At 35.8% G+C, this 19,775-nt stretch overlaps 1 protein-coding gene across 2 annotated transcripts in view; it reads right to left on the reverse strand.

Moving 5' to 3' along the window:
• Positions 1 to 19,775, reverse strand: part of TRIM33 (tripartite motif containing 33) — a 116,189-nt gene that overhangs the window by 8,691 nt on the left and 87,723 nt on the right. For both annotated transcript variants that reach the window (XM_025453454.3, XM_025453452.3), the window contains exons 11-16: positions 16,149 to 16,349; positions 9,439 to 9,571; positions 7,583 to 7,646; positions 4,775 to 4,934; positions 3,373 to 3,722; positions 1,494 to 1,617 (exon numbers count right to left, since the gene is read on the reverse strand). In XM_025453454.3, the coding sequence (XP_025309239.1) occupies positions 1,494 to 1,617; positions 3,373 to 3,722; positions 4,775 to 4,934; positions 7,583 to 7,646; positions 9,439 to 9,571; positions 16,149 to 16,349 (1,032 nt within the window). The remainder of the gene's footprint in view (positions 1 to 1,493; positions 1,618 to 3,372; positions 3,723 to 4,774; positions 4,935 to 7,582; positions 7,647 to 9,438; positions 9,572 to 16,148; positions 16,350 to 19,775) is intronic.

The raw sequence follows: 19,775 nt of genomic DNA on the forward strand, positions 1-19,775 counted from the left end.
TTAGATGATGACTAAGGTAATTTATCTATTATTTGTACAAATGGAAATGAGTCATAAAAGTCACATATAGCATTTTTGTATGAAAATTATAGATTACTAGATAATCCTAGTAATCTATAGTAATCCTAGTAATCTATAAATCATTGCTGCTGTTATTCACTGTAATGCTCTGATGCAAGCAGGACATATATTCTTTCTTTTCCTGAAATGACTCCACACAGGTCCAAAATTAGACAAAACGGTCTTCTCAATATAATTCTAAAACTCTTTTATACAATCAGAAGTAAGCTGAAATGCATTTTACATTTACAGTTTTCATTTGCTTAAATTTATTTTAATATGTTTGTACACTCTAAACAGATAGTAGACAGGGATTTTGCAAGTATATACATCAGAGTAGACCCAAACACAACTGTAATGATCACAGAGCAGAGATTTTGTTTTTGGAGTTGAGACTACAGACCAGCTCAGCAGAAATCTGAGTGAAAAGAGGAGAGAGGGATGCCTGGGTGGCTCAGGAGTTTAGTGCCTGCCTTCGGCCCAGGGCATGATCCTAGAGTCCCGGGATGGAGTCCCACATCGGGTTCCCTGCATGGAGCCTGCTTCTCCCTCTGCCTATGTCTCTCTCTTTGTGTGTCTCTCATGAATAAAAAGAAAAAAAGAAGAAAAGAAAGAGAAGAGAAGAGAAGAGAGAGAAGAGAAGAGAAGAGAAGAGAAGAGAAGAGAAGAGAGAGAAGAGAAGAGAGAGAAGAGAGAGAAGAGAAGAGAAGAGAAAGAAGAGAAGAGAAGAGAAGAAAAAAAGAAAGGGAGAGAGAGGGAGAGAGAAAGAAAGAAAGCAAAGAGGATTTTGGATTTCATTTTTAAAGACAGAAAGCTACTGGAGGATTTTAAGCAAGGAAGTGACAGACTTATTTATATTTTTAAAAAGAAAAAAAAAAGAAAAAAATAAAAATAAATAAAAAGAAAAATAAAAAGAACACTATGTAGAGGCATCTGGGTGGCTCAGTCAGTTGAGCATCAGACTCTTGATTTTGGCTCAGGTCATGGTCTCATCAGGGTTGTGAGATCGAGCCCCTGTATCAGGCTCTGCAGTATAGAAAACTATAGTTTAAAGAGGCAAGAGTAAATTCAGGGAATCCGAGTGAAGAGATTATTATGATAGTGCAGATGAACAACTATAATGGCTATCTCAGTAGGTGATGGTGAGGAGAAGTAAGAAAATCGTATTTTGGTCATTCCTGATTCTTTTATTTCTAACAGATTTCTGGCTTGAGCAATAGAAATAAGTGGTGATACCTTATAATGATAGGAAATGTAGAGGAAGAGTGCAGTTTTTTATATTATTTGTTTATTATTTATGTATTTTTGAAATCAAGCTTTTGGTTGGGACACGTTAATTATGAGGAAGCTAAGATGTAAGCTAGATGTCTGGAGGTACATAGCCAGGCAACTACAGAATCCCTAATAATAAATCTAACTATTCTGACACTTACCCTTTGGTCCACGGGGCTTAACCCTTGTGCAGTTTTCCCCTTCTTACTATGTTGCAAATTATCACAATCGTATTCAACTTCTGGTTTCCCAATATCTCTGCAAAATGTGCATATCCAATCCCCACTAAAGAGGAAAACAGGCAATTAGTCCGTGTAATTCTAACAAAACTCACTCTAGAGAAGCTAGTTCTCCGGAAGTAAATCTCCAGTTTGTTTTCTTTCCTTCCCAGTTTTTGAGGGAAAGAGAGGGTCTATTCCTGTCAGATCTCATACAGTGAAGCTGTAGGAGAAAAGCTTCCCAAAACTTTTCCTACTCGTCAATTACTTTCTAGAAAACTTTATAAAACTGGTGTCCCTATATTTCAAAAAGGATCTCTTCATAACACAAAGTTGATAGTCAGTACTTGTGGCATAAGAGTGTCAACAGCAGTACTACCTCACAATGACCCCATACACATGAAGAAGAAAAGAGTACAGGATATGGAATTCCTCGGGTATCCCATGCTGGTTTGGCATGTATTGAATATGCCAAAAATAAAACCATTCTTCTTCATGGCTAGCCAAAGCCAAAAATATACACCTACCTCTGTAAGTGCAAGCACACGTATATATACCCCTTACTTTTTAAATCTGTTTAGTCTATGGTTTGTTTTTATCAGGATTTCCATTAAACCGTAAATTCCAAAATGGTGCATTCCCAGTAATTCTCCCCCTCTCCCCGACCATAAAGAAATTCTAAATCTAGAGATTGTACTAGTCTGTGCCAACAGTTCGAATTCCTTCCAAAGTATCAGCCTTTGAGAGAAAGAATTCAGTGGCAAAATTCTAACATTCCAGCAGATGTTACTACCCAAAGGAAAGAAAAATATGAAAAGCCTTAATTACAACATCATAATGCAAACACTTTTCTTTTATAAAAGAGTAAAGTAAAAAAAGGCCCTTATTACATCTCTGCCAAATGACTAATAACCTCTCTTAAAACTTAGGTAAGAATTATGATTTCTTCAGAAAAATATTCTGGCACTGTTTATATATATATCTACCACTTTTCTAATTATTCAAAAGGTTGAATTATTCAAAAAGGGTAGCATTTATTCAACTAAAATCACTGCTTCTCAGGAATCTGAGAGGAAATGTGAATGTTTTATCTATAGGCAAATAAAAGCTGGACTTTCCCAAGAACATCATTTACTGTCACTTAAAAGGAAATTTTGGGGTAAGAATTTAGGAAGGGGAAAAATAGTCTCTGAAATGCATCAGAGATAAAATGGCATGGATACAACTTGATAAATAAGAAATGTGCACACAGTGCTACAGGCTAGCACTATCAATTAACTGCTTCCAGTGGTCAAGAAGTGGTAACTAAAAAACTCAAGATGTTGAAGGTGTTTTTACAAAACACTTTTTTCCTTTAAAATGCCTTTTGAGAGTTTTCAAACATTAGAAAAGTAAGTTGTGGTAAGATCCAAAAGAGTTGTCTCCAACTGAATAGAATTCTTAAATGAAATTTCTGTAGACCCTATTAAGATTGATTGCAAAAGATAAAAAATTCAGCATCAATAGGAAATCAACTAATCTCTCCAACATCCCAGACCTCTGCCTCTCATAATTTAGAGTTTTATCTACTTTGCTTACACTAAATATAAACCGAAGGCCAGGAAATAGTCTATTTTTTATCATTCATGTATTACTTAGATCTTGGACATTTTACCATTCAGCTATTAGTTTCTCTAGAAAATAATATCAAAGGAGTAATAGGGTCCCTGTCTGATAGAAATACTATGCATTGGTTAGGATTTTATGGGTTGTTGTTGTTGTTGTTGTTTTTGTAGCTTATAAAAATAAAGAAGAACAAAAAAATCAATTATTTCACCAGTACCTTGGAAAGCTAAGAAGTGTTGGAACATGACAAGTTAGATGAAAGACCTTTGGACATTTTTCACAGCACAAGAGATCCCCTCCATTTTGGCAGACAGCACACCAGTCTTCATTTGGGTCATCATCTTTGCTACTGCCATCTCCTCCAATCCTTGACGACCTGTGTACAAGGCTTCGAATCGGGGACTTTCCATTAACAAGGCTGCTGAGCCCTGACTGTTTGCAGCTTTCATTTGTATCTGCAGGTTCAGTTTTCACATGGTTTTCCAGGCTTGCTAATGCATCCAACTCACTCTCTAGGTGCAGGTTGGTTGAGAGAGGTGGTGTCAAGCTACTCTCAGGACTGCTCAACTAAAATAAAACAAGGACAAATTCTTGAAGAATCATTTAATCCTTATTGTATGCAGTGTGAGTGTAACTTAAAAATTATGTCAATATACAAACATATATACTGACAAAATTAATTTGGAAATGACATTAGTGACATAAAGGAATGAAAATAACCCCAAAACTATTAGGCATGTCAATGTATGATCTTATAGAGCACACTAATATTGGTTCAGTTCGATAGTAAGAAAATGTTAAGCACATTGATTGGAAAGTGGGCATAGGGTTATACTTTTCCTACAAAGAAGTGACTATGAGACCCTATTTTTCACACAAGAATCTACTGCATAGCTTTTAAGAAATGCTGTTCTGCCTACTTAACATTTTACTACTCTAAACACAAGGCTAAATCCCTCTGCTTTCTAAATCTACATATACTGTATTACACATGCTAATATTCCAAGTTGAAATGTCTATGTGCCAACCATGTAGAATATGACACCCAAGCCTGGGCAAGAAGAAAAAATCAAGTTCAAGATTTACTGCCAGGGTAGGTAGATGGGGGTGGCCTTCCTTCACCTATATTATAAATTTTATAAAATGTTCAATCTGGAAAACTCTAAAATAGTAATTCATTAGCCAAAGACAATCATCCCATCACAAAACTCTTTGATCATTAAACTTCTTTCATGCCAGCAGCCCTAATTCTGAGTTCACAGGTCCAGGAAAATAGTCAAGGATCTTTTGTGGCTGAGACTCAATGTGATTCCTGAGTTAATTAATAAGGTCGAAACAAAATAGAACCCGATTTAGAATCGTGGCAAAAATACTGACCAATAACAAACTAAATGATCATTTCAAATGACTCCTGAATACAATTAAATCTTTTGTGATAAATTACAGCTGATACTTAGAGGAAAAACTTGAATTACAGAAGGAGATATCTGACTTATACCAGGCATAAATATCCAAAATTAATAAATGTCCATAGAGCCACTATTCAGTCTAATATGCAGAAATGGAAGAATTCATGAAGTGGCCTCCTTAAATCCCTGACAGCCCCAGTGGGAACTTACCATGCAGGCACTTCTCCTGCCATCTTCTGTCTTTTCTTGTTTCACAGCTCCTGAAAAGCTACATATTTCATCTTCAGTTCCAGGTTCTTGCTTGACCTTAACTTGATCAGACTTGAAACTAAGACTTGTCTTCTCAGCAGTTCTTCCTGATGACCCACAGCTAATAAAAACAAAAAATGTCACATATGTTTGACCGTAAAATGTACGTGAAATCAATTATATGAAAAATAATGTTCATTAAAGTAAAAACAAGAAGCAATATATTAACTTTCCAGAAAATAAAGACACTTCATAATGTAGGTAAGAGAAGTATGATAGAAGCTTAGCTTCAAATTCTTTTAAAACATAGATCAAACTTTCAAAAGACCCTGAAAACATATTTTATGGTGTGAGGCATTTATACTAAATCATTTAAGAACTCTAGTAAATAACCATTTTCCCAGACTAGTTAATATAGAATGTCAACAATTGCTTTTCTCTGTAAAAGTAGTTTTGATTCTTCTCTGCCCCCCGCTCCCCACCCCCCACCCCACAAAAGAAGCATTAATAACAGTAGTTCGTGAAGCCTCCTCAAAGGAAATTCTATTTTGGCTTTTGAGAGCAGGAAATTGGAAGAAGAGGGTAACAAGTAATCAACAACTCAAGCCATCCTTATTTGAGTTAACAAAATAATAGGCTAAGAGAACAGGTATATGACTAATTGGTTCTATCTAGACCACAAAGCAAAACCACTGGCAAGAGAAATGAATAACTGGTAAGACTGTACTGCTACTGAGAATGAACACCTTTTTCACTCAATATGTACTTTTCTTCTAAAAGTACTGATTATTTAAAGTATAATTTAAAAGTCATGCAAGTATTTAATAGCACTAATCTTCAGAATGCACACATACAACCAAATTTTTAAAAAATGTATGTAGCTTAAATCTTTCTTGCATTGTACTAAATTATTCAAACTAAGGTATATAAATCAGTCAACATTTATTCTATTTTGTTAACACTCCACACACCACCTCCATTTCTTAGCTCTGTCCATCAAAAAGGCAGGAGAAACAATTCAGCAGCAATGAGTGCCCCTAGTGCCCAGAAGACTGTCTCCAAGCACTATTTCCTCACTAACACAATCAGGATTTCTTAAGAGAAATGGTGGGCTCTAGTCCTGAGGCAGGAAATATATAAGACTAACCTGGAACATCATTTTTTAACGGGAAATAAAGGAAGCTTTCAAAGACTCCTAGGTTATACCAAAGGACTAAGGAGCTAAACTGAAAGAGCTCTGACAGGCCAAAGATGAAACAATCAGTAACCCATCAGTAAAAATAACATCTATAATAGTTTATAACATAAAATGTTTAAATATATGAATTCACAACTGACTGAGCCACCCAGGTGCCCCTAAATATATGAGTTCATAAAGGTAATAATAAAAAAACCTCATTGGTCACTGTTGGAAGGTGCTAGGAACTAACTCATTATTATGAAAAGAAAAATAATCTCTTATGCCTTTCTTATATCCAAATAAATAGTTGATGACAGAAAAGTTTCTCTTTTCAGAAATATTCTAAATTAGTAAACAAAACGAAGAAATAACACAATAATTAAAATATCATTATTTTTCAGGGCACCTGGGTGGCTCCATCGGTTAAGCATCTACCTTTGGCTCTGGTCATGATCTTGGAGTCCTGGGATTGATCCCCACATTGGGCTCCCTGTTAGGGAGAAGTTTGCATCTCCCTCTCCCTTTGCCCTTCCCCCAACCCCAGGGCATGTGCTGGCTTGCTTGCTCTTACTCTCTGTCTCCCAAATAAATAAAATCCTTAAAAAAATGTTTAATTAAAAAAAAAATTGTTTTTCAACCAGTTTAAAAAAAAAAAAAAGCTAGGCAATTATCAATTAATGGTTGCTATCATGAACAAAAAACCACCAAACATTATGTGTCCCTGATGGAAGCACATGCCACCATCAATGAAATATTCTTCCTATCCCATCTTCCCCCTGATTAAACCTGAATCGGATCAAACCTCATGATCAAAATTATCAATATACAGGGGAAAAAAAAACAGCACATAGTGTATTTAAATGACAAGCTAGGAAAACTCTGTATGAGAAACAATACATTTCTTCAACATATAAACTGATTTTGACCTCAATATATCTGTTGATGGCAATGTATAGAGTTCATTTGAGTTTGATTCAAAGAAACCACTTTTTTTAAAAAGGGATGTATGGCATCAAGTGGATCTCTACTGATGTTAAAGAATTAGTGTTTTGGTTTATACCAAAGTGGTTATACCACTTTTTTTTAGGTGTAATAATGGTTCTGTGGTTAAAATTTTTAAAATTCTTTCAATGAGGGATCCCTGGATGGCTCAGCGAGTTGGAGCCTGCCTTTGGCCCAGGGTGTGATCCTGGAGTCCAGGGATTGAGTCCCGCATCAGGCTCCCTGCATGGAGCCTGCTTCTGCTCTCTCTCTCTCTCTTTCTCTCTCTCTCTCTCTGTGTCGCTCATGAATAAATAAAGTCTTTAAAATAAAATAAAATTCTTAAAAATATAAAAAATAAAATTCTTTCAATGATATATACTGAAATAGTCCAAGTAAAATGATAAGACTTGTGAAGTTTGTATCAAAATAATCCAAGCCAGGGGAGAATAATATATAGGAGTATAGAATAAATAAGACTGGCTATAACTTGGTAACTGTTGAAGCTGGGTGCTAAGATAGAAGTTAAATGTAATATTCTACTTTTTTAAATACCTTTTGAAATTTTTCTTAAGGAAAAGAAAACTATTAATAATGTTAACACTCACCTGCCTCGGCTGCCAGTACTAGAGGTACTAGGAGGTCTCACAGGTGTGTGAGAATTGGATAAACCTGGAAAATAATGAAAATATGAGTATAAATGCAGGTAATATTCATAATTCTACCTACTAGTTAAAGAATTAAAGATTACTATAATGCAAGTTAGCAATTCTTGGAAATCAGACTTAGCCTTCATGTCAAATCAGGGATGGCATGTGTAACCCTTGGCAGGGCAGGCATCAACCAGCTTCTGTCAAACTAAGTCCAAATAGGATTCTCAGAATCCTCCTCAGAGAAATACTATCTAATCAATGAAAACTACCAGATCAAGAGAAAGCTATTTGCCATTCCACCCCAAGTCATCTGGTAAATCTCCTATTTAGATTCCTAATAATTATTCTTTCTTTTAAACGTCCTGGAATAACTATATTAAACCTTAAAAATTCTACAACTCAAAAGCCGTATTAATGAAGCATCTCATGAAAAACTCACATTTTTATATTTGAACTATTTTTGCTCTAAAAATAGTGAGGTGGTCTGTTTAACAGAAGTAAAAAATAAGTAACATTTAAGAAGTAACATTTAATTTAAACCAAAAAAATATACTCCATAACCACTTCTGCACTGTCAATCTGTTTGGACTTGCTTTAATCATTCATTCATGGTAAGAGAGTCAATAAAACAACTGGGATTTTGGAAGAGATCTGTATTTCACAGACTTAATTAGTCACAACTTTAATAATTATCAGTGTTTAAAGTTTTTGTTTTAAAACTGCAATTTGAAAATTTACTTTCTTCAACTCTTGTTTTTGAAATTTTTTTTCAATTTTTCATTATCTTACAAGTTTTAAACTCAGTATGAAACCAAAGAACTCTTCAACTGACCATCTATATTATAAAATGTAAGACATGGTAAGCAAATGCATCTATAAATCCAGCAAAGAACAAGAATACAGCTGGGGATTGAGGAGGGGTAATTAACAACTCTGAACAGTAAATACTACAGATATATATTATTTCAGTTAGGTGAAAATTGCCAGCAGTATCTGAAGAAAAATAATTAGAAAAAGCAGTCAGGAAAAAAAAATGGCCTGATATTATGATGGTTAATTTTATGTGTCAACTTGGTTAGAATATAGCTACCCAGTTGTTTGGCCAAACACCAGTCTAGATGTTGCTATGAAGGTATTTTTAGATGTGATTAACATTTTAATCAGTAGATTCTGCCTAAGCCTACCAACCTCCACAATGTGGGTGGGTCTCATCCAATCAGCTGAAGACCTGAAAAAATGGAGGTCCCCAGAAGAAGGAATTTCAACTCCAGACCCAAGCCTGTAACATCAACTTTGCCCTGAGTCTCCAGCCCGCTGACCTACCCTATGGCTTGCCAGTCCTAACAGTCATTTGAGCCAGTTCGGAAAAACTTCTCTTACTCTACACACATACCTCCTATTGGTTCTGTCTTCCTAGAGAACTCTAATACAGTTGATCCTTAAATAATATGTTTGGGACATTGACCCCCTCAATGGTGCAATCAAAAATGACATACAACCTTTGACTCCCTAAAAATATATCTCCTAAGAGATATTATTATTTATTATTATTTATTTATCTTCTATTTATTGACTAGAAGCCATATCGATACCAATTAACCTATATTTGGTACAGTACATATATTATATACTGCATTCTTATAATAAAGTTAGCTAAAGAAAATGTTATTAAGAAAATGGTAAGGAAGAGAAAATACATTTACATTACTGCACTTATCAAAAAGAATCATATTTGTGGATACATGCAGTTCAAACCTGTGTTGTTTGAGGGTCAGCTGTAACAAAAGAAATGCCACCTCTGATGGCTTTACCTGATGATCCTGGAGACAGGGCAGAGGGTCCTGGGGAGGGATTCATGGTGCTTGTAGGCTGTGGGGGTAGGTGACTGCCTGAGATGTATCTACTTAGTAGATTATCTAAACTACTTGAACCAGCATCTTCCAACTAAAGAGAAAGAATGAAATGATAAATTTGCTTTGATTAAAGCTGAGAAGCTATTACTTTCATTAGTATAATTGCTTATGTTCACAGTTTACTAACAGATTATAGTATCAAATTTGGCTTAACTGTTGTTTCTTTAGCCTCTCCTGAGGACCCACCGAGTTTAAAGTTTTTGTGAACAAATCTATAATTTCAGCAAATACCTGAGGTAGCTCAAGACAAAACCCAATAATCCAATAAACCCTTCATGTTCAACTATGAAAATAAAATAGCTCTGACATATACTGACACTTTTGTCTTTTCTCAAAGTTGATGAAGAACCCTACTTATCAACATCCTTGTCCATCTAGTCTTCCTCTATTTCAGCATTCATAATCCTGTCAGAATCATTCACCTGAATAGAAATTTAATCATGTCCGTGTCTAACTTTTTTTTTTAAGATTTTATTTATTTATGTATGAGAGACACAGAGAGAGAGAGGCAGAGACACAGGCAGAGGGAGGGACAGGCTCCATGCAGGGAGCCCACTGTGGGAATAGATCCCGGGACTCCAGGATTATTCCCTGGGCCGAAGGCAGGCGCTAAACCACTGAGCCACCCAGGGATCCCTCATGCCTTTAAACCATGGTTTAAAAAACTTTAAAAAGACTACACTCAGAAAAAACCCTTAGCCTGGGATATAGGGCCCCTTATTACACAGGGGCAGCCCACAGGAGAATGAGCCCTTTTCTCACTTACAGGCAGGGCAGCAGGTTAAAGCCAGAGGGCCGGACTACCTAAACATCAACTTCCACTCTTAAAACCTCCCAACTATGCTGAAACTGTAATGGTGAAACGATATACATGTAAGAAACAGTAAATACTATATAATTATGAAAATTACCTTAAGAAAAATTTTACACTATTCCAAAAGAAGCAAACTATTCTTAAATAAGTGAAAATCTTGCTTATCGGTCTCCTTGTGCTCATACTTGGCCTTTTAATCTTCTCTCTCATCAGAGGCAAGATTACCTTTTATGCAAATCTACTTCTTATTCAAGACAGAAAACACATACATTTACTTCTTTCCTTTCTTCTCAAAATTGCACTGATTTTCATGGTTATAAAATAGAAAAGGATGTCATCAAAGTAGAAACTTTAAAGAAAATTACAGAAATAAAGCAAGGTAGAATCGGACTGATAGAAAAATGATCAAAATAAACCAGCTCACAACATACCACACACAGGTCAGGGAGGACTCTTCTAAAAATTAAATAGGTCTTTCTCATTAAAGCCCTTAAAAAACCTCCTATCAGAAACATAAAGGGCTAAACGTGGTAACAGGAAGTGGGCTCAAAAGGGGGGCAATGAAGGGCTCTATGAGGAGTTGTGCCTGCCTGGTGATCACAGCTGTTGGCAGAGAGTTCACTTGTAAGCTGTAACTTTAGGAGAATTCCTAGCTGCAACTAGTCAACTGGAGGATTTCTGGAGGGTGAGCTCATAATATGGGCCACAGATGGAAATTGGGACAATGTCACACATGAACACAGAGGAGGGGATGACTCAAAACAGACAGGAAAGTCCCAGATTACCTATAACCTCTACTCCCATTCCTTCTATACTCTCCTACCTGCAATTTATATCTCTGGCCAGATAGGCCTAAGGCTAGAAGACAGGACTGATTAGGAAGAGGCAAACTGGAAGTACATAAAAGGGCCTCCATAATGTCACTACAGCCTCCAACAGGAAATATTAGCTGAAGCATTCTCCCCCAGGTTTCACTAGACCTGGATGAAGAGTCAGCATTAATAAAGTTAGAAGTCTAACTTGAAAAACATTAATTCATTTATTCATTACATCAGTGTTTTTTGAGCATCCTTGAGTAACTACATAGATTATATGTTATATAATTTCTATGAATTAAAAGGAAAAAGACAATCCACAGAAGAAATACAAATCATCACTGAAACTAAGAAAAGGCAACCAAGCACACAAATAAACCAAACGTAAATGAAATCAGTAATATCTTTTTACCCAGCAGATTGGTAAAGATGGGGAGGAAAGACTGATTCATTCAGACAGTATTAGGAGCACAGTACAGAAATGGGTATCCCGTAACATTTAAATCTACATATGAGTATCAGAAATACAGTTTTCCCAAAATGTCATAATATCCAATACAGTATCCAGATAAATAGTTGCTAAGTATGTCAAATATGAAAAATTCTTCTAAGAGATTTCATTTATTTATTTGAGACAGAAAGAGCACAAGCAGGGGGGAGGAAGGAATGGAGGAGGGAGGAGGAGAGGGAGAAGCAGACTCCCTGATGAGCAGAGAGTCCAATCTGGGGTTTGGGAACTTGAGATGGTGACGTGAGCTGAAGGCAGATGCTTAACAATGGAGTCACCCAGTTGCCCTGAAAAATTCTTTATAAAGAATAAATCATTAGAATATTACATCAACTGGGGCGCCTGGGTAGCTCAGTCAGTTAAGCATTCAACTTTTGATTTCAGCTCAAGTTCCTAATCTCGGAGTCCTGAGATTGAGCCCCATGTCTTAGCGTGGAGTTCTGCTTAACATTCTCTCTTTCCCTCTCCCTCACCCTCCTGCACTCACATGTGCTCTCTCTAAATAAAATCTTAAAAAAAAAAAAAAAAGGATCATAGCTATTAATTATAATCAAATCTGAACAGAATCTAGTATTCATTTATGTATTCAAAAAGTATTCAGGTTCATCATGTATCAACTCAAGGTGTAAATTACAAACATGCATTATCACTATGCTGGAGATGGGCAACTGTTCAAAATAAAATTTAATTTAGGTTGAGAGAATTCTATTTAAATCACTTTCTAATCCATACTTGATGGCTATCATAACTACTATTAAGATATATCAACAAAACTCCAAAACTGCCTTTGAATTTACTTCTGACTTACATCACACAGTTAATGCTATCCTGTTTACTTCCTGTGTAGCCTCTGTCAGGTTTATTCTTACTATACCATGAAAAGTATAGGATAGGAGAGAAAGCAAGTGATTCTTAAAGAGAGGATAGGTTTCTTTCCCTTTCTGTTCTTGGTTCATATGGTTAACTATTTCTTACTATATATGTGCTTTCATGGTAACCACCTCTACTTTTAAAAGTAAAGGACAGTAACAAGTGTTGGCAAGAATGTGTAAAAACTGAAATCCTCAAACAATGTTGGTAGGAACATAAAATGTAGCCTCCACTGTGGAAAACAGTTTGGCAGTTCCTCAAAAGCTTACACATACAATACATGACATGGCAATTCCACTCCTGGAAATTTACCACAGAGAACCAATAACCTGTGTTTATGCAAACACTTGTATAATCTGTTCACAGCAGCATTATTCCTAGCAGCTAAAAACTAGAAACCCAAATGTCCATCAACGGATGAACCCATAAACAAACATGCTGTATCCATACAACAGAATACTCAGCCATAAAAAGGAATTAAGTACTGATGCAGGCTACAATATGGATGGACCTGGAAAACACTGCTAAGTGAAAGAAGCCAGACACAGAAGGCCATGTATTATAATCCCACTCATGCAAAATGTCTAGAAGAGGCAAAAACAGAAACAGAAAGTAAATCAGTGGTTTCCAGGGGTGGGAAAGAAGGAAACATGACTGCTTAATGGATAGGGTTTCTTTCGGGGTAATAAAAATGTTCTGGAAATAACGGTAATGGTTCACAATCTTGTGCATATACTAAAAACCAGTGAACTATTCATTTTTAAAAATTGGATTTTCTGGTATGTGTATATTTCAACTTTTAATAGTAGGTGATAAAAAGGAAACTCTTAATATGATGCCAGCTTTTCAAAGATGTGTAGCATCTATACTTCTTCCATCTGATCTCTGTCAGCACCAAAGAGAAGATCAGAGTAGCATGAGAAAATTACACTAAGTAAAATATTAGTATACTTCCTTTTCCTTTTGAAAGTTTTTTAAGACCTGGAACCAAGCCTTATTTATCTTTTTATTCTCAGTCCCCAAGGACTTTAGCATATACTAAGTATTTAGCAAGACCTGAATGATTCTTTTAACACTGTACATGTCTCTTAATACTGTACCTTTCCAGGCCTACAATCCTGAACTACCTCCCTACTATCTCTATGGACAGTGGGGAGAAAACCAGACTTGTAATCAGAAGCCTGAGCTTTGAAATCTAACTTTTCCATGTACTGGGTGACTAGTCACTAACCTTTCTTACTCATCCATAAAATAGGGATAGCACTTATCATAAGATGGTTTTGCATATTAAACTGCTATACAGCCTGTGAAAAGTAGTTTGTAAACTCTAAGCTTATAACTCAGAAATTCTATTTTTTAGGGGCACCTGGATGGCTCAGTCAGGTAGGCATCTGACTCCTGACTGTGGCTTAGGTCATGATCTCAGGGTATTGAATGGAGCCCTGCTTTAGGATCCACGCTTAGCAGGGAGTTTGCTTGAGATTCATTCCCTCTGCCCCTCTTCCTGTTCAAGCGTGCTATCTCTAATAAATAAATAAATCTTAAGAAATTTTATTTTTTATAGATATGTTCCCACATTTCCCATTCTATATGGTCTAGTCCTCTCAGCACCAATACAACTTGAAGTTAAAGAAACATCCTTTAAAACTAACTCTAATAAAACCCATTAAATATATTAAAATATTAAAAGGCAATCAAGGGCCCCAGTGTCTTAGTAATTTCACTGCTCTTTGCTCCTATGGTGACCCTTGATTCTGAGTAACTCATACAATGCATGAGATGATGACTTGGTATATAACTTCAAAGGTTAGAGACACCTGGGTGGCTCAGTGATTGAGCATCTGCCTTTGGCTCAGGTCATAATCCTGGGGTCCTGGGATTGAGTCCTGTATCAGCCTCCCCACAGGGAGCCTGCTTCTGTCTCGGCCTCTCTCTGTGTCTCTCATGAATAAATAAATACTTTAAATTTTTTTTTTAACTTCAAAGGTTATATTTAAATTTATAAATAAAATGCTTTTTGTCAAGTCATTGCCTTGGCTTGATGCAGACATGCAGTGTGCTATGCCCACTCTTGGTGCCTTACTGTTTCCACTCACCCTCAGGATGGCCCACAAGCAGACCTACCAACCTAAACAAGTATTTTGATGAGCACGACAAGTACTGGTATGTCACATTACCCAGAGAATTTTCCAAACAAGTACCCAAAACCTATCTGATGTCTGAAGAGGAGTGAAGAAGACCTGGTGTCCACGAGTCTAGGCTGGGTTCATTACACAATTCATAAGCCAGAATCATGTATTCTTCTCTTAACCACTTCCAAATTATCAACAAAATAAAGTATATCTGGGAATCATTCATTAAACCTGTTTCAAATTTAATGTGTTATATGTATGTAGTATTCAGTGAATACCTGAAAAATGTACAAATCATCCATCCCTAACTGTGCATGAGTTGTATTCTTCACAGCAACAGAGCTCAGTTAAATGCAACTGTAAGTAAGCTGCAATAAGGTGGATTTGTTAAGATTTTTTTTTTTTTTTTTTAAGTAACCTCTACACCCAATGTGGGGCTTGAACTCACAACCCCAAGATCAAGAGTTGCATGCTCCACCGATGGAGCCAGCCAGGTGTTTAAGACAAAATTTTTTCTAGTCTGTTTTTCCTTTAATATAAATGATTGACTCTATTACTTTTGTATTTAAAAGTTTGTATGTCGCATTTAAAAATTATTTATTTGAGAGAGAGAGAGAGAGAGCACACGCTCAAGTGGACACAGAGAGAAGGGAGAGCAAGACTCCCAAGCAGCCTTCATGCTCAGCAAGGAGCCTGATGCAGGGCCCGATCTCAGAACGATGAGATCATGACCTGAGCTGAAATCAAGAGTTGGATGCTTAACCAACTGAGCCACCCAGGTACCACTCCCCACAAAAATTTTTAATAAAATGCTTTTAATTCAAATGAATTCATGAAATTTCAGAATGCACTGCAAGATTTTTTTTTTCCCAAGAAAATGCTACAGGTGAAAGGAAGAGAAACCTCAGAGGCCTTTAACCTTTTTTATCTTCTACTCTTCATCACTTCCTCTCTCAGTATACACCACCCCCACCAACTGCAACTGCCTGTTATCTAGACCTTCCAACCTCTTTCTCAGTCCAACCTGTTTGCAAAAGGGGTACACCATCCCTTTTGGACCTAACATAAGATGTGACCACATTGTGGTCCTGGGTCTCCTCTCCTCTCTGGATCCAGACTCATAGCAGGAGTGCTTTATCTAATATATAACGCTTGCCCGCTGGCAAGTGGCAGAAAGATTAGCAAATCTGATTATCTTATTACTTTAAAATGTTGAGGTATGCTAGTTTTAGTACACATAACTTTTAAAAATCAAATATTATATTCTACTCTTTGGAAACTTCAAAACACGTTCCTGAAAGGAAAAGGAAAAGGAAAGGAAAAGGAAAAGGAAAAGGAAAAGGAAAAGGAAAAGGAAAAGGAAAAGGAAAAGGAAAAGGAAAAGGAAAGAGAAAGAGAAAGAGAAAAGAAGACCCTTAACTCTCTAATTAACAGGAGGCTTTAAATCTCTCATCCACTTAAATACAAACCTGTATGGGTGGAATATCTGGCAGTGACGGAAGGTTTTCAGGATTGGTAACTGAGGGAATTAGCTCTATTGCTGTAACAGATGGACTGGTGGGGCCTCGATTTGCATTTGCCATCGTAGCTGTAGTAGGACTGGTTGGATTAATTGTGGTATTGTGCACCGACACAACAGGAAAGGGTCCAGCATGCCCTGGGTTTGAGTGCTGTTAGGAAAAAAAGATGTTATCATTACTTGATCTGCCAAGATATTTTAATATGAACTATACCTTCACAACAATTTTCAGTTTAGGAAGGATACACAACAAGTGTCTGATACTTGTGACTGAGAAACAAAGAAGTAAGCACTACCTTAACAAGAGCCAAGACACAGAAGAAATCTGGGTCCATGAATAGATAAATAGACAAAGAAGATGTGGTATGTATGACTGTGTCTGTCCATGGGTGTGTTTGTATACACAACAGAATATTTTTCAGCCATAAAAAATGAGGCAATTCTATCACTTGCCACAGTATGGATGGACCTTGAAGGCATTATGCTAAGTGAAGTAAGACAGAGAAATATAAATACTGTATGATCTCATTTGTATACGGAATCTTAAAAACAAATTCATATAAAAGGGGTTCAGACTTGTGGTTTCCAGAGGTGGAGGATGGGAGAAGGGGGAACTGAAGGGCAAAAGGGAAAAGGTACAAACTTCCAGTTATAAGATAAAAAGTACTAGGTATGTGATACATATAAAATATGACCACAGTTCTAACACCATATGTGATACACAGGAAAGCTGTTAAGAAAGTAAAACCTAAAGAAGATGTGGTATTTACACACACACACACACACACACACACACACAATGGAATATCAGCTATCAGAAAGAATGAAATCTTCCCATTTGTAATGATATACAAAGAGCCAGAGTGTATTATCCTAAGCAAAATAAGTCAGTCAGAAAAAGACAGATACCATATGATTTCACTCATATGTGGAATTTAAGAAACAAAACAGAAGAACACATGGGAGGGGAGAAAAAAAAGAAAAAAAGAGAGAGGGAAACAAACCATGAGACTCTTAAAGGTACAAATTGAGGGTTAATAAAGCAGGGTAGGTGGGGGATGGGCTTCATGGGTCATGGGTATTACAGAGGGCACTGTTATGTATTAAAGCACTGGGAGCTGTACGTAAGTGATGATTACAGAATTCTACTTCTGAAACCAATATTGTGCTATATGCTAACTAATTAGAAATTAAATAAAAAATTTGAAAGGTAAAAAAAGTAAATCCTGAGATTTATTACAAGGAGGGAAAAAAATTTTTTAATTGTGTCTATATAACATGATGGATGTTAGCAGAATCTATTGAGACAATCATTTTGCATAATATTTAAATCAAACCATTATGCTGTAAGCCTTAAATTTATACAGTGATGTAAATCAATTGTTAATAAAACTGGAAAAAAGAGTAAAGCCTTCTCCAACTCATACAAAAATATTCAAATTTAGGCTTTTACATTTTCCTACTCATTTCTGTGTAGTATTTAGAAAAAGGTAGACTTGCCAATAATTTTCAACCTGTCACCCTGGTGATATGTTATTTCAGAACAAAGATGTGTATAAATAGATGATCTGGAAGCCCCTAAAGTTTTCAAACAACAGACCAGTAAAACCTCTGCTCTATCTATATTCCTCTTTGGCCCTTTTGTATTTTTAAAAACACAAATAACTGCGAAAAAAGATCGTGTAGTTATGCACTATATAACTGATATGGTAGAAAAAAAACAAAAAATGTACAAACAGAAATACGACATCAATTCCTAACTGTAATACTCTGTGACTTTGGGCAAATCCATAATCTCAGTAATTTAGAAATGTGGATAATACCTCACTTGCTTCATTGTGAGGGACTGTTAGGAGAATCACCTTTAAGATAACATAGGCAAAAATCTTTGGGAAACAAATTACACACATATAAAAAAATTAGAAATTTAAACGTGTAAAATTCTAACATCCAATGATTTCTGCAGGAGCCCTAACATCTGATTCTGGAGCTTTTGCACTCTTCCAAGGTATACCTGCCCCTTGGTAATATATACATATATTTTAAATTTTATTTAAACCCCTGTTAATATTTGAGGGCTTTCCACATACTAATGGGTACATGGGTATGTATCTTTAAGGAAATTAATGTCCAGATCTTCAACCTTCATTATGTATTTTTTTTCTAAAGAAAATACGATTTCCCTAGGAATGTGCCAGAGTCTACACTACGGATTCTCCTCTTCTACTTCTTTCACAATTGCCTTTCAACCCCCAGCCCCAAAACAGTATACCTCTGACCCATTCCTAATCTTATCTAGCATCCTGCCCAGAGGCAGAAAATACTCTCAGAATGACAAGCAAAGGTATGAGTTTCAAGTTGATGAAAAAGTGCTCAGCTCAAAAACCTGGTAACAAATCCCTGAGTGGGTTCTGATATGAAGAAACTATCAAATCATAAAAAAGATTTAAAAGTAGTATTGATTATCTCATTTTGAGTTTCAGTTTATAATCTACAAAAGTTCAAATAATGGAGGAAAATGAGAAAATTCTTTTAATTCCCAGATACATGTTTTTGTGAACAAGTTTCCTGAGCATCATGAGAAAACAAAAACCAGGAAAAAAACAGTAATAAAAATTGATGTTGAACTCTCATTTACTCCAGTAGTAAGTAACAGACATACAAATATATATAAATGAATACAAAGGGGGAAAAGGCTCCATATATCTCATAAAGAAATGTGTATCTAAAAGAATTTTACTTTTTTTATGTTTCCTAATACTCTTAAACCATGTAAATATATTTCTGCTATTTAAACAATTGTATATGAATTATTGTAATGAAAATTCAGTCCCAAAAATCTTTTTAAGCTTAATAACAACAGTCTTATTGTCACTGGAAATTTAACAATTTTTAAATTGAGAGACATTTTTCCTGCAGAAAACTGCAACTAACTGATCTGTGAGTCTATCAAATGTAACTATATTATTATTTTTTTTAAATGTAACTATATTAAATTTCTGTAGAGAAAGTAGAAGAGTAATTCAAATCCATGGAGAAAAGAGAGAATAAAACTGATTTTCAAAAAAGAGCTTGCTATGGTATCTGGGATTCTAGTGGATTCGTGTACAAGAATGATGTAAGGATTTTACTTTATAATGTTAATATTTACAATATGCCAGAAATTATGTCCTCAGCAACCACTTAAACTTATAATAGAACTTTTAAATGTCAATTTTAAATGTAAAGGAATGCCTAGTTTTCAAAAGTCTTTCCAGAGGTACTTGGGTCTAAAAGTTGAAGGACCACTGCTCTGGGACTGCTTATCCAACTTTAGTGTGCTGATTGATCTGAGTTAGTAGAAGTTTACATATTTCTGAGTATTTTGCTCCTAGAAATCCTGATTCAGTGAATAAGGCTCAGAACCTATTTCTGACAAGGACCCCCCCCCCCCAATAGTCATTCTGATGGTCATTAAAGCACACTTTGAGAAACATCACTGTAATGGTTATGAAATGAAATTTATTATTTTATAACTAGAAACCACATGTAAAAGTAGCCTGATTTTATAATCCTAACTCCTGTTTAATATAACCTA

Source organism: Canis lupus, chromosome 17 (assembly GCF_003254725.2).
Source record: "Canis lupus dingo isolate Sandy chromosome 17, ASM325472v2, whole genome shotgun sequence".
Classification (NCBI taxonomy): Eukaryota; Metazoa; Chordata; class Mammalia; order Carnivora; family Canidae; genus Canis; species Canis lupus.